Source organism: Podarcis muralis, chromosome 12 (assembly GCF_964188315.1).
Source record: "Podarcis muralis chromosome 12, rPodMur119.hap1.1, whole genome shotgun sequence".
Classification (NCBI taxonomy): domain Eukaryota; kingdom Metazoa; phylum Chordata; class Lepidosauria; order Squamata; family Lacertidae; genus Podarcis; species Podarcis muralis.
Genome location: NC_135666.1, coordinates 58,101,377 through 58,115,913, shown reverse-complemented (window position 1 = coordinate 58,115,913; position 14,537 = coordinate 58,101,377). Strand labels below are relative to the sequence as shown.

At 42.6% G+C, this 14,537-nt stretch overlaps 1 protein-coding gene across 1 annotated transcript in view; it reads left to right on the top strand.

Annotated features, from left to right (window-relative positions):
- Positions 1 to 1,043: 1,043 nt before the first annotated feature.
- The window catches only part of VPS41 (VPS41 subunit of HOPS complex), a 110,287-nt gene continuing 96,793 nt past the window's right edge, over positions 1,044 to 14,537 (top strand). Inside the window, exons 1-2 of the mRNA XM_028750077.2 lie at positions 1,044 to 1,123; positions 9,019 to 9,057. Coding sequence (XP_028605910.1) covers positions 1,103 to 1,123; positions 9,019 to 9,057 — 60 coding nt within the window. The 5' untranslated portion in view covers positions 1,044 to 1,102. The remainder of the gene's footprint in view (positions 1,124 to 9,018; positions 9,058 to 14,537) is intronic.

Genomic DNA, 14,537 nt, shown 5'->3' with positions numbered 1-14,537 from the left:
TTGGAGGGGGTGGGGTCATGCGTGTGTGATCGCAAAGAGTTTATTTGTTCTATTGTTCATATTGTTGCACTCAACCCACCTTTGCAGTTAACTGCTGCAGACTCAAAAATGACAAATACCTGTACTGCTGGACACCTTTTTATTTCTGCCCCTAGAGATCATCCTTGAAAATAAATCAAAATATATCCATAAAGTGCAACCTTAAACCCTATTGAATCCAGCGGCGACGCCTCTTGGGCAGCCCGGGATAGCTCAGCGCGCAGAGCACGGGACTTAAAACTCAGGGCCGTGGGTTCGAATCCCGCTCGGGCAAAAAAGGAGTGTTTCTTTAAGCGACAGCAGCAGCCAGAATGTTAATAGCAAAATAATGGAAAAATGAGTTAACACCAGCAAAAGATGAATGGCAAGTGAAGCTGTGCGAGTACCTTGAACTTGCTAAAATGATGGAATTAATAAGAATTAATAAATAATAAGATAATTAATTATTAATAATAATAAATAATAACAAATAAGATAATAAATAAGAATTAATTATCACTCAGGTGATAAGATTCAAAAAGAATGGGATTGCTTTAATAATTATCTAACAAAATATGGTTCCAACAACAACCCTTGGCTGTGCCTAGACTAACTTCTAGAAGGGAATTTAGCTTTTCAACAATGGTATACAGATAAGTTGAATGCCAAAGAAATATGGAAACCGCAAAGAGACAGAGGGAAGTCTAATAACATAGAAGGGACTTAAACCAGTTTAGGAGAATAGTAAGAATGTGACGGTAAAGAAGAGAGAAAGATAGAATATGAAGGTAACGTCACTCTAGGAATTTCGGTATGGAGTATATAAATTGTGGTTTGTAATCCTTAAAATAATTTTGTATATTTGATTAATAATTTGTGTGCTTCCCCCCTTTCAAATCTTTTTATTTTTAGTTCTTTTTAAATTCATATTTTATGTTTTGTTTTCTTTTTTGTTAATGTGAGTGTAAAGATTTTCTTTTTCTGTAAATTTTAAAGCGCAAGGCGGCCGGCAGAGACGGCAGAGACTACATCTCCCAGCGTGCCTTTCGCTCCCGGGCGCTCTCACGTGACCGTCGCCGGCGCCATGGCGGAAGCGGAGCCGCAGGTAGAGAGCTTTGCCCTGCAGGGGCCGAGAGGAGGGAAGCTGAGGGCCTCGGGGGCCGAGAGGGGATTGGGGGCTGGCCGTGAGGGGCTTGGGGGGGGGGGGCTCCGCCTCCGCTTCCCCCAGCTGGGGGCCTGGAGGGATGGAGCCCCTTTGCACGCAGCTCTTCATTTTAAAGGAACCCCCGAAGCCACAAATAACTGGAACAAGGGGGAGCAGACTGGGGGCACCCCAAGGCAGCCTGAGTCATGCAGAGTTAGAGGGAGGGGTGCTTGAGGGAGCAGGAAGGGGGGGAATTCAGGAAAGTGCCCCCCCATGATGTTGGGGGGCTGGGAGCAGCAGCTTGGACTGGGGGGGGAATTCCTTAGGGGTCCTATTGCTCTTGTCAGTACAGTGGTACCTCGGGTTACATACGCTTCAGGTTACATACGCTTCAGGTTACAGACTCCACTAACCCAGAAATAATTTGATTATTTGATTGATTATTATTATTATTATTATTATTATTATTAAATAGTGCTTCAGGTTAAGAACTTTGCTTCAGGATGAGAACACAAATCGTGCTCCAGCGGCGCGGCGGCAGCAGGAGGCCCCATTAGCTAAAGTGGTGCTTCAGGTTAAGAACAGTTTCAGGTTAAGAACGGACCTCCGGAACGAATTAAGTACTTAACCTGAGGTACCACTGTACAGTCATACCTCAGCTCACAGCCGCTTCAGGTTCCGTTTTTTCGGGCTATGCACACACCGAAACCTGGAAATAGCAGAACGGGTTACTTCTGGGTTTTGGCTGTCGCGCATGCGCAGAAGCGCTAAATCGCGCTTTGTGCATGCGCAGAAGCACCGAATCGCAACCCGTGTGTGCGCAGACGCGCTGCTGTGGGTTGTGAACGTGCCTCCTGCACAGATCACGTTCGCAACCCGAAATCAGTGGGAATGACTTCCAAATAAATTGGAATAAGCAGGGCTTTTTTTCTAAAGGAAATGTTTTTAGGGGTTCTCTCATTTTCCTACTCACATTGAAATATTGCCCCTCAATGAGACCAAACTTAGCTTCACAACATGTTTAAGGGGTATGCGTCTCCCCTGAAAAAAAGCACTGGGAATAAGATTGTGCAACACATGTGCTTAGTATCAGGGAAACAGATGGCTACATACAAAAATGTCACTTTGTTTGGTTTGTCTTTATTAACAAAATTTATATGTTTCCTGATTGCAAATAGCATGTCTAAGCAGTTAACAAAGTTTATATTAATATATTCATTTCCCTGGCAACTGTGATGTTTTAAAAACCTTTGGAATCTTTATTTTCCAAATATTAAAGTATACATAACAGCTAGCATTTTATTTACAGTTTTAATTTAATATTAATAATATATGATTAGGACTTGGACTACAGTCATATGAACATTTTGCTATGAGTAAACCCCAAAAAGCACAGTATGACTTAAAATGGTAAAGGACCCCTGACAGTTAAGTCCAGTCATGAACAACTCTGGGGTTGCAGCGCTCATTTCGCTTTACTGGCCAAGGGAGCCAACGTTTGTCCGCTGACAGTTTTTCCGGGCCATGTGGCCAGCATCACTAAGCCGTTTCTGGCAACACACGGAAACGCCATTTACCTTCCCGCCAGAGTGGTACCTATTTATCTACTTGCACTTTGACGTGCTTTCAAACTGCTAGGTGGGCAGGAGCTGGGACTGTACAACGGGAGCTCACCCCATCACGGGGATTTGAACCGCCGATCTTCCGATCAGCAAGCCCAAGGCTCAGTGGCTTAGACCAGTGTTTCCCAACCGGTGTTCCGCGGCACACTACTGTGCCGTGAGACATCGGGTGGTGTGCCGTGGGAGGGAGGCGGGCGAGAGGCGGCGGCGGCGAGGATCCGGCGGGGGTGGGGGGAGCGGGGGCCGTCGTGCGCAACCGAACTCACTTGGCGCGCTGCCGGCTTGTCCTCCTTCAACCCGGGTCGGGCCAGGCCTGCTCACGTCCCCGGATCCCCTAGCAGCAGCCGCACGCTCTCCAAAAGCGCAACGCTGCGCGCAACCGCTCGGCCAGCTGGTGCTCTGCGACTCCGCCCTTTCCCCTCCCAGCGCCGGAGGGTTCGCGCGACCGCAGCTGTTCCCTTTCGCAGCGCGCGGGAAACAATTCCAGGCCGATTGCCTTGTGCCGAAAAGCACCGCCTCTCCTTCCAGCTCAGGCCCGGGCCGCCGGCTCCCCGAATGACGTCACGGGGGCGGGGCTTTAATGGTGGTGTGCCGCGAGATTTTTTTCCGGTAAACAGGTGTGCCGTTGCCCAAAAACGTTTGGGAAACACTGGCTTAGACCACAGCGCCACCCTTACAGTATGACTTACGTTTGAGTAAATTGACTTCCACTGTTAGTCTTTAAAAGCTATAATGTGCACATTGGTTTCTGAAGCCATCTTTAAACAGTATATATCGTTCACAATGTGATTTGCAACCGATCCACACTGCGGTATAGGAAACAGTTAACTTGTTTAGTAGAGGTTCTCTATAGCATCACTAAGATTTATAAACCTTTGATCTGATTTCAGAAAGGCATTTTAAAGAAATTGCCTTGACAAGGTAAAATGGGAGGGCAAGTAAATTTCAAATGAGCAGCTACACTTCCTAGTTATACTAGTCCTAAATTCCTTGGTTAAATTTCCACTTTAGCCTTGAAACTCATTAGTTGACCTGGAGACAATCTTGTCAATTAATCCAGAGTTATATTTAAGCCTGGTAGTCACAGCCAAGAAGGATGCAGGCAGGTGAGTGAGTGGTCTGGTAGGCGAGTGCTCCATCCGTCCTCTGCAGCCAGCACAGAAATGCATCAAAATGCTCCAGGAGGACTGGAGCTTGCCATTCCTCTTCTGCCAGCCCACAGCAGGCTAGTAAATGTATTTGAAAGCTAGGAACTTTTGTGGACTCACTACTTTTACACATCAGATAGCTAAACAATGGAATTTGCTGTCATAAGACTTTTTGATGGCTACCCACTTAGATGGCTCCAGAAGGGGATTAGACAAATTCATGGACAATCAGGCTGTCAATATCTGCTAGTCACTACGCCACATATTATTTCCAGGATTAGAGGGAGCATGTATGTCAGCAACTGTTGCTGGGGAACAATAGAGCAAGGACTTATTGTCCTACCTTAAAACATGTATTCATGTTTCACTGTAAGCTACTACGTATGAAAGTTCTATTTCAGGGTGAAAAAGCAGGCTGTAAATGATTTTATAAGGAAACAAAAATTTGCTTATGTGCTGTTCTATCCTTAATAATGGGAATTAGAATATTAGCCTGCAGATTTACAGTTAAATTATTTTTTAAAAGATTCATGTAGATGATCATCTCTCATTTCATTTGATGAACATGCTTGCATGTGTGTGCACACATGTTTACAAGTAACAGGTATGGTACTGCTTCCGCAAGTGCTTGAGTGCTTGGCTTTAAGAGACAGCACCTAAATCTTGGTGGTTTCATTTTTTATTTTGCTTAAAAAGCAGATGTTTAATTTATATAACTATATGAAACCTGATGTGTGTAACCATATTGTTTGCTTTTTAAAATGCTGTCCTGCATATTTAATTGCTTGCAAGAACAACAATGGTGTGAGGAGGTTTATATCTACAGGAGTTCTTCTCTGGAGAATTGTTCTGTCTCTAGAGAATTCAGGTCCATCTAGATTCTTTTTTTGGTAGTCAGGAAAGAGAATCAATATATGCTAACGCTGACGGACTCTGTTTTTAGGCCAGTTTTTCAAAATCCCAGTAGGAAAGGTTTAAGGTAGGATTTTTGGAATCTGGGAGCTGGATGTAATATTGAGACAGAGTGACAGGTGTCACAGTTGACTGCTGCTTGCTGTCTGCCATGGTTCACAAGAGGATCAAAGGCAGAGCAGTGGGAGGAAAAGAAGTTTATCTTTGACTGGGAGAGGAATATTATACTGGAAGACAGACAAAGCAAGACGCTGGGCCATTTGGGGGGGAAAACCCCTCTGGATTATTTCTTTTGTTTTGTTCATTTGTTAATAATGTGACTTACTAGATTTATATGCGTACACACACAAATGTTTCAGGAAACTATATTATTGCTAGTTCTCAGTAGTATTTTACATTTGTAAATATCAGTCCCTGGAGCTGGCTTTCTGCAAAGCATGGGTTGCAAATCGGGATCCAGCCTCATGAATACATGACCACTCCCTTTCCAGAGTGATTTCTCATCTCTCCTTTGTTTCTTTCCTGGTGCTTAACCATGACATTATGATCACTTCTGAATAGATACAAACCATCATGGTTGCAAGGGACTTTGTTTTGCATAGGTACCTATCAATGGCTAGGAAATGTGTTATGAAGATCTGTAAACCATGGTGTTCAAGTAGCCAGCACTGCCTCTGAACCTAGTTCCAGTGTCAAAATTCGAGATAACTAGGTCCCCCTTGCCTCAGTCAGTACCAGTCTCTATATGTATGTTTTCTGGTGAGAAAACATACTACTTCTGTCTTCTCATATCAGCAGGCGCTTTTCATTTTCAGGTCACTCCTGGAATGACCTTACTCGCAAAAACAGTATGTCAGTCAAAAGACAAATAACAATTATCCCACCAAATAATCAAAATAATCAAAATGCCAACAAGAGAGAAGGAAGCCACACACACACTGAAAGAAACAACTTCACATATATTCTGATGGAGTCTGAACTGGTGGTTATTAACTAGGAAAGGGATCTTGAGATTGTGATGGATAGGGAGTAAGATAAATTCCTGGGGCTGGTCAAGATGGCTGCATTACTTCCAGTATCAGAGGTAGGATGACTAAATGCCGGTTGCTGTGTGTCAGGGGCTGGCTGGACGACGAGGAGTGGTGGGTGGGAGGCTCCAGCTGGAGAACCACCTAGGGATGCTCAGAAGAGGAGTGGTGGCAGGACCCAGAAGACAGGTCTGAGGAGGGGGTGGGCAGAATGGTTGGATGCTGAACAAGCAGCAGGCTTGAGTGAGAGAGAGGAAGAGGCAGAAAGCCCTGTAGACGTAGGACAGGCAGCTGAGAAGGAGGAGGTGGGGACGGAGGCTGCAACAGATTCATGGGAGTCTGCCAGTCCTACTGTATTCAGCTCCCATCCTCCCTTGTCTCCAAGGGCACAAGAGGGCTTTGCATATAGCACAGCAGGGAGCCCCACTCTGACAAAGTTTAAGACTGTTAGGAAAACAGTCTTAGGAGGCAGTCAGCTCTGGCAACTGCTTCACTGGGGCCAGTCTCGTCTTAGGTTTCTCTGTTTGTATTCTGTTTCCTTGGACAAAGAATAATCTTTACAGCTCATTGGAGTCTCCATGCTGTCATCCAGCTGAACCAGCCCTGACACGGGGGTCATGAGCTGAGTACTCTTTTTCCCCTGCTGTCTTGGGATTCCTATAGGCATGTCAAAGTCCGCTATGGAAGCAGAACGTTGGACAGTGGGGGCTTTGGGTCTAACCCGGCTGGGCTTGCCTTAGGTGTCTAGGAACTAGAAGTGCTTTCCAGCCCTATGCAGACCAGATGCTAGGACTTAAAAGAGTTTCAGAATAATTTTGCAATATTGGAAGTGTTACTGTATCACCACCATGTATCTGGCCGGTCTGAATTTTATAGAGCTCATAGTGGTAGAGCAGTCTTGATTTCAAAAAGTTGTTCTAACAAGAATCTATTTTGTGATGTTACTGCCCAAAATTCACCCTGTGGTGTAAACTCAGACAGGGGATTTTGCCATTTTGGGTCTCTCCCACCCCTTCTCCAGCAGCCACCCTCTTACAGTTATTCATCTTATTGTCAAAATGTTGCCTCATAAGGTTTGAACTGCCTTCTCTCTTGTATAGTCTTTCTTTCCATCATGCAGTTGTTAAAATGCTTACGTTCACTGTCAGCATATTAGTTGTAACCTTTTATTGCTATTGATAACTGTAAATGCGTTAAGTAAATCTTCATTTTGCTGACCTCTGTGGAGGCATGGCATCAGCAGAATTTACCACTGGACAGGTGAGAGATTAGCAAGAATAGACTCAATTTCTTGTGTGTGTGTTTGTGTGTATGCGGCAGAAAGATTCATTGCCTTGTGAAGAAGAGATTTTTAAGTCATACGTTCTCTGACGGCTTGAGAAATGTAACAACAAGAATAATGTTGGTTTTTAACATACGTGCCACCGAGAGTTCTTGAGTGAATTTAAATTGAGCAATCCTTTAAAGGGAATCCAGTGTAATCAAAATTCTCATGTAAAGAGAAACGGCTATCTCATGTGAGCCACAAAAGTGAAGAGAGGTCTTCAGAAATAGAAGTGTGTGGGATTAACAATCTACCCAACAATAATGGCATATATATGTTTGTTTGTGTGTGTGTGTGTTGCTGAACATCTCTGACATCCATGAAATTGTTACGCAAAAGGTTGGCCGTAATAAATACGTTAACAATTTCTCAAGGAAGAGCCCCAAATGCACTTGTAAGAGAGAATGTTTCACTGTTTGGTCCCTTGTTACATAAGTTTAGCTTGTTTATTTCTTAATATGGAGCAGCCTTGAGTGCCCTGTGGGATAAAAATAATACATTGACTTCACCACTGAAGAACATAAGAAGAACTTGCAGAATCAGGCCAATGGCCCACTGAGTCCAGCATCTTGTTCTTACAATGGCCAAGCAGATGTGAAACCTTTAAGGAGGTCCTGAGCACAAGAACAACTCTTCCCTTCTGTGGTTTCCAGCAGTTGGTAGTCAGGAGCCTTGCAGCCTCCAGTGCCTAACCATCATGGTTAGGAGAAGAAGAACCAGTTGGTTTGTCTAATACAAATTCAGTGAAGCGAGATACAGTGATACCTCTGGTTAAGAACTTCATTCGTTCCGGAGGTCCGTTCTTAATCTGAAACTGTTCTTAACCCGAGGTACCACTTTAGCTAATGGGGCCTCCTGCCGCCGCCGCCGCACAATATCTGTTCTCATCCTGAAGCAAAGTTCTTAGCCCGAGGTACTATTTCTGGGTTAGCGGAGTCTGTAATTTGAAGCATCTGTAACCTGAAGAGCCTGTAACCCGAGGTACCACTGTATTAGGCTAACGGACTAATAGTCCAAAACAGCATAATTCAGGTCCTCATAAAAGAAATGGAAAGCCTGTATCATCTTTGCTGATCAATCACTTGCCACTTAAGGGATTGTGAGATGGGACACGTACAGTGAAGAGACACCCCAACAGTGAACCATGAGGAGCCCTACCTGGGTGTAGGAGACACATGCTATGAGTGTATTTTTGTGTGACCAACACAGAGAAACCACAAAGTATACATTAGATAAACAAGAACAAGCCTGCGTGTAAAGTTCTGATGAAACATTTGTTTTTAAAGGATGCGCTATATCTGTGGGACTCCAGATTTAAATCTTACTATCACCTGGTGTACGAGATGAAGGGCTAGACTCAAGCAAATGTTCCATTTGTTATTAATCTCCACAGCGGCAGAAACAACTGTTTGTTCTGTGCTGGTGGTCGTGGGGTGCCTTCTTCATTCCTAGAAACAACTGAATAAGTATAGTGCTAATTGTGTGTGTTGTCTGCTTTAGGTATCTCACAACAACGTGACAATTATCTGCTATCAGTGTGTGATTTCACATAACATATCCTGGTACAAAGGATGCAGAAATCAACATCGCCGCTGATCTGGAATATAATCAGATTCTTTTAGAATATAACCAGAATCTTCTAAATCTTTGCTAGTTATTTGTCTTTTAACTTCCAGAAGCAAAAAAGACCATGGGGGAATACAGTACAGCCACAAATCCTATACCCATGTACTTCTGAACAAATCTTTGCATGTCTATTGCATATTATGTCTGCATTTGTAACCTCTTCCTTCCTTCCTTCCCTTTTTTGTATTGTCTTCAGGAGCCCAGGTGCAATGAAGAATCTACAGATGAGTCTGAGGTAAGGTTTCCTTCAAAAAGAATTCATACCTGAGCACTGCCAGGTGATGTTCCAGTTGTATTAAATGTCAGTCCTTTGTCAATAAGCAAGGAAAACACGCTCTTCTCCCCCACCTCCTCCAGCTTCTTTGATTCATTTCAAATTTGGAGGCTGCTTATTTACAGAGAAGTTATGGCAGGTGATTTTTAGGCTTCGATTACAATTAGGGGACTGTGTTGCTACTGAAAACACAAAATGGATGATATTTAAAAATAAATATGGATAGTCACACAGCTCTGGTAAAATAATGACTCTTGACAAAATAAATCTTGTTGAAAGTTGAAAGCTGAATGCTGCCAGTTTTGCTCCGTGTCAATCTCGTTTTCATTTACTCAAACAATGTTTGTATATTACATATTTTTTTAAAAGGAACTGATATTTAATGGTGCTCTGAACCAAGCTTAGATTTATGTCTGCTATCATTGCTTTGCAAAATAACATTGCAAGGCACGAGTAGCCATGTTATTTCTGTGCATGTTTATTCTAAAAAAAACTATTTTTTTTTAGGGGAGAAAGATGTAAAGACTGTCCAAAGGGCAAGGAAAAGATGTGACAAAATGCCTTAGGATCCTGGATAGAATGGATTAAAAAATGGCCAGGATCCTAAGGAACAATATGTAATTCTGCATAACTAAAGGAATTTGCGGCTGGATTTTATGGGTGGTAGTTGCTATACTTTGTTGTCGTTTAGTCGTTTAGTCGTGTCCGACTCTTCATGACCCCCTGGACCAGAGCACGCCAGGCACTCCTGTCTTCCACTGCCTCCCGCAGTTTGGTCAAACTCATGTTGGTAGCTTCAAGAACACTGTCCAACCATCTCATCCTCTGTCGTCCCCTTCTCCTTGTGCCCTCCATCTTGCCCAACATCAGGGTCTTTTCCAGGGAGTCTTCTCTTCTCATGTGGTGGCCAAAGTATTGGAGCCTCAGCTTCACGATCTGTCCTTCCAATGAGCACTCAGGGCTGATTTCCTTCAGAATGGATAGGTTTGATCTTCTTGCAGTCCATGGGACTCTCAAGAGTCTCCTCCAGCACCATAATTCAAAAGCATCAATTCTTCGGCGATCAGCCTTCTTTATGGTCCAGCTTTCACTTCCATACATCACTACTGGGAAAACCATAGCTTTTACTATACTATACTGCATAGCAAACCTTTTCAAAGAGGCATAATTTGCAAAAACTCTTTGTCGTAATGACAAGTAAAAAAAGCTGTTGGAGGTGCCCAGAGTAGCTCTGTCCCAGGGGTGGGGGACTTTTTTGGCTCTCTAAAGAAGTTGAAAAAGCAATAATTCTTCAGACCAATTCTAACAACAATAAGATTATTATTGATTTTTTGTGTAAAAAAGTGGAGCTGCGAGGGCAGCTGGTAGCCCAAACGGATGATTCTTGCATTGTAAATATCAACCTTTGCCAAAGGCTTTATGTCCTGCTCTGTGTAATGCCACATAATATTATATTCTGCATTGCTAATTCTGATGGTCCAGTTTTCGTTTCAGAATGGAGAGAATGAGAAACACAAAATAGGTGTATAATAGCAATATTTTTATGGTAGGATGCCTGCAAGCCTCTGAGTTATATGGAAATTTAATTTGGCAAAATGGAAGGAAAAGCAAAACTTGGGGGGGGGGTGTTATTAGGTTTATTGCATGCAAGGTTTGTTGCATGCCCTCTCTTAAGAACTTCTGCCTTGCAGGGGGTTGGACTAGATGACCCTCGGGATCCTTTCCAACTCTTTTGTTTGTTGTTTAGTCGTTTAGTCGTGTCCGACTCTTCGTGACCCCCTGGACCAGAGCACGCCAGGCACTCCTGTCTTCCACTGCCTCCCGCAGTTTGGTCAGACTCATGTTTGTAGCTTCGAGAACACTGTCCAACCATCTCATCCTCTGTCGTCCCCTTCTCCTTGCGCTCTCCATCTTTCCCAACATCAGGGTCTTTTCCAGGGAGTCTTCTCTTCTCATGAGGTGGCCAAAGTATTGGAGCCTCAGCTTCAGGATCTGTCCTTCCAGTGAGCACTCAGGGCTGATTTCCTTCAGAATGGATGATTCTAAGTATATTCTCTCTGGTCTAAACTTCTCTGTGTGCCCATTCAAGCTTGCTCCCTTTTTCTCTGTAACTTCTCACACTGTTAATTCCAGCATCTTAAAGCAGCCAAGGGTTTGAGTGGCCCCCTCCCAAAAATCCAGTTCTTTCTTAAAGTCTTTGGCTTAACAAGGACAAAATCTTAGCATGAGTTAATTGTATTTGCTTAAAGCGATCCCTTGTTACCCTCGCCTTTTCCTTTCCATCCTTTTGTTGTATTCTGAATGTCAGTAACTTACATGTTACTGGAGTAAGAAGTTACAGGTCCCAGCGCTTTTGTCTTCTTGCCCCCCCCCCTCTCTTTAGCACTGCATTGGAGCAAATGTCAACCTGGAGAAAACCTGACTGACTCCGGTGTAAACAGCAGGGTTTCCCCTGGAAATTTTTAGGGACCATCTGCACAAACTTCTTGATGGTTTGTGCCCCGTCTCAAAGTAACAAAAGATTACAGCTTGAGCAGATCCTGACTAAAATGTTATGTGAGACGTTTTATTACTAAGTTCATGTAGCGTTTAACTGTGGGATTTATATCTATCAGTCTGACAGACAATCATGCATGTTTACTCAAAAGTAAATCCTACTGTGCTCAGTTGTTCTTATCTTTATTTAAGCGGGCATAGAATTGCAATTCTAGAGCTATTTACTGTATAAGTGTCTGTCGTTTTCCAGGTGTTTAAACTAGTACATATAAAATATTTCACTTTAAGTTTGCATATTTATCACATTACTCCATGTGTCAAGCAAACATTTTAGTTGAGGTGATTTTTTTTCTAAATATTTCGTGTAATTGTACCAGATCATTTTTTGTAAGTGCTTGTCAGTTTACTATCTTACGTATGATTTGAGCAGTATGAACTCTTTCTTATGAAGTAGATGGACTACTCCTTATTCCTCCTTGATATGCTGAGCAAAAAAGTAATCTCAAATAGTATTTTAATTCTCAGGAGGAAAAACTGCTTTAGCTTGAAAAGTATATTTCCTGCAATCTTGGAGCACTAAAATCTTTTCTTTAACTTTGTATAAGGTGCTGAAATTGCATGTATGATGTACATTAATTTTATTTTTTCCTTTCCATTTCTCTTTCACCCTACCAATGATAAAGAGAATGATCAAAAGTGTTACTTTTGAGCAGGTTTCTGTTTCAGTGATTACTCCTAGATGCAATTTAGTTTTGTTTGCTTATTTGATGCTTTTGTGCATAATCTGGAGTTACACATTAAGGCAGATGAGGTTATTTGGGGTGGGAATATAGCAGGATAAACTGCTCATAAAGTAGAGAATAAAGTTTGAATACATTTGTGGCAGGGGGTCATGTAATAATAATAATAATATAATAATAAATTTTATTTATACCCCGCCCTCCCCGGCCAGAACCGGGCTCAGGGCGGCTTCCACCAGTAAAATGACAATAAAAACATAAGGGGGGGGGGGAACCAATTTAAAATACAAGTTAAAATACAGCCTCATTTTAAAAGTAGCCCATAGATCAAAACCATAAGGGGAGGGAAACATAAGGGTCAGACTGAGTCCAAACCAAAGGCCAGGCGGAACAGCTCTGTCTTGCAGGCCCTGCGGAAAGATGTCAAGTCCCGCAGGGCCCTAGTCTCTTGTGACAGAGCGTTCCACCAAGTCGGGGCCAGTACTGAAAAGGTCCTGGCCCTAGTTGAGACCAATCTAACCACCTTGTGACTTGGGACCTCCAAAGTGTTGTCATTTGTTGACTTTAAGGTCCTCCGTAGGGCATACCAGGAGAGGCGGTCCCGTAGGTACGTGGGTCCTAGGCCGTAAAGGAAGGACGAAGTAGAACACAAGGATTCTGCTAGAAATGCCGAAGAGCTGCTTTAGGCATGGTCAAGACCTTGGACGTACTCAGTGAATTTTTGATGCTTCCCGTTAAACCACATCCCTCTTCCATATCAAATAACTTTTGAAAATCTCTGTCTCAAAAGTGGCTTTCTATGTGGCACGGAAATTTCCTACTGGATAAATGTTTGCCAGATGTCCCATTGGACGCGCATGGAATTAATTGTGCAACAAACTACAAAAATAAACAAATCCCTTCTTGTTACTACTGCACACCAACATAACCGTGTTTAGGTGAGTTCAATTAAATATTCCGATAATGAATCATCAGCAGCATAGCTTTAATCAGCATTACCTTGGGGACTTTTCTGTTTTTACCTAAGGATTGTGTTATACAGGAACTTTCAAGAACTTACAAGAAGAAGCAGTAAGATAAGATAAGAAAAGAAGAAATGTATTAACATTGGACTTAGCCCCATAGGTTATACACCATACATATAAACTGTATATGTTGCACATACTGGACTAGACCTTTACGATAGGAAATAACCAGTAAAATTTTCACAGTTATTATCATTCAGCCTGTTGCGCTTTGTGTATTGTGACAACTGTATTTGCGTTTCAAAGTATTGAACTTGTTTTAATCAGCATTAAAGCATCATCACGGTAACCGGAGAGTCAGGGAACCAGAACTAAGGCTCAGGAAATGGCTGTGCAAACTGATGCATCTTTGATAGCTGTTGGAAGCATCCCCAGTTGGTGCCTGCCTGATCCCATTGGCGAGAGCATTCCACATGGGAGGTGCCACAGCAGAGAAGGCCCTTCTCAACGCTCCACCAGAGGAACTTCTGCAGGTTGTGGTGTGGACCAGAGGACGATGTATATGAGAGGAGACAACCCCTCAAATAACCTGGTCCTGAGCTGTTCAAGGTTTTAAAGCCCAAACTAACACCTTAAGCTTGGCTTGGTAGCTAATCACTTGGTTCTGGACAAGCATCTCAGCGCAGAAGATTTCACAATCACTGTGCTGTTATTGGCGCACAAATTATCCCTGCCCTGCAATGGAAAATTTCTCTTGATGAGCCTTAACGAGATATGAGAATTTAAAAATTGTTTAAAAGGGGCAAAAAAATTAATGAGACTATAGAAATAATCCATCATTTTGAGCCTATAGGATGAGTTTTAAATAATATATTGGCGCTTAAATGGAATCTTTTGCTGCATCAATTTTAAAAAACAAATTTCTGGTGATGTGTAACAAAGATAATTGTATACGTCATATTAGGATTGACTTGTAAACCAAGTGGATGACTCTCAGGATTTTCTAGTATCTCCTTTTCTTGGGTGAAAATTAGATGGCTAATTTAATGAGCTATTAATATTAACTAGAAGTTCCAATTCTCTTATTTGAGAATATCTAAAGTATAAAAATGCTGCAGTGCATACGACATGAATGAAACTCAGTTTGAAATATTACTATATCAACAGAATTGTAATGTCCTCACAATATTAATTCATTGATGTGGACAGAGCAGTGCTGGAAGTTTTCTTTCCTGCTTTG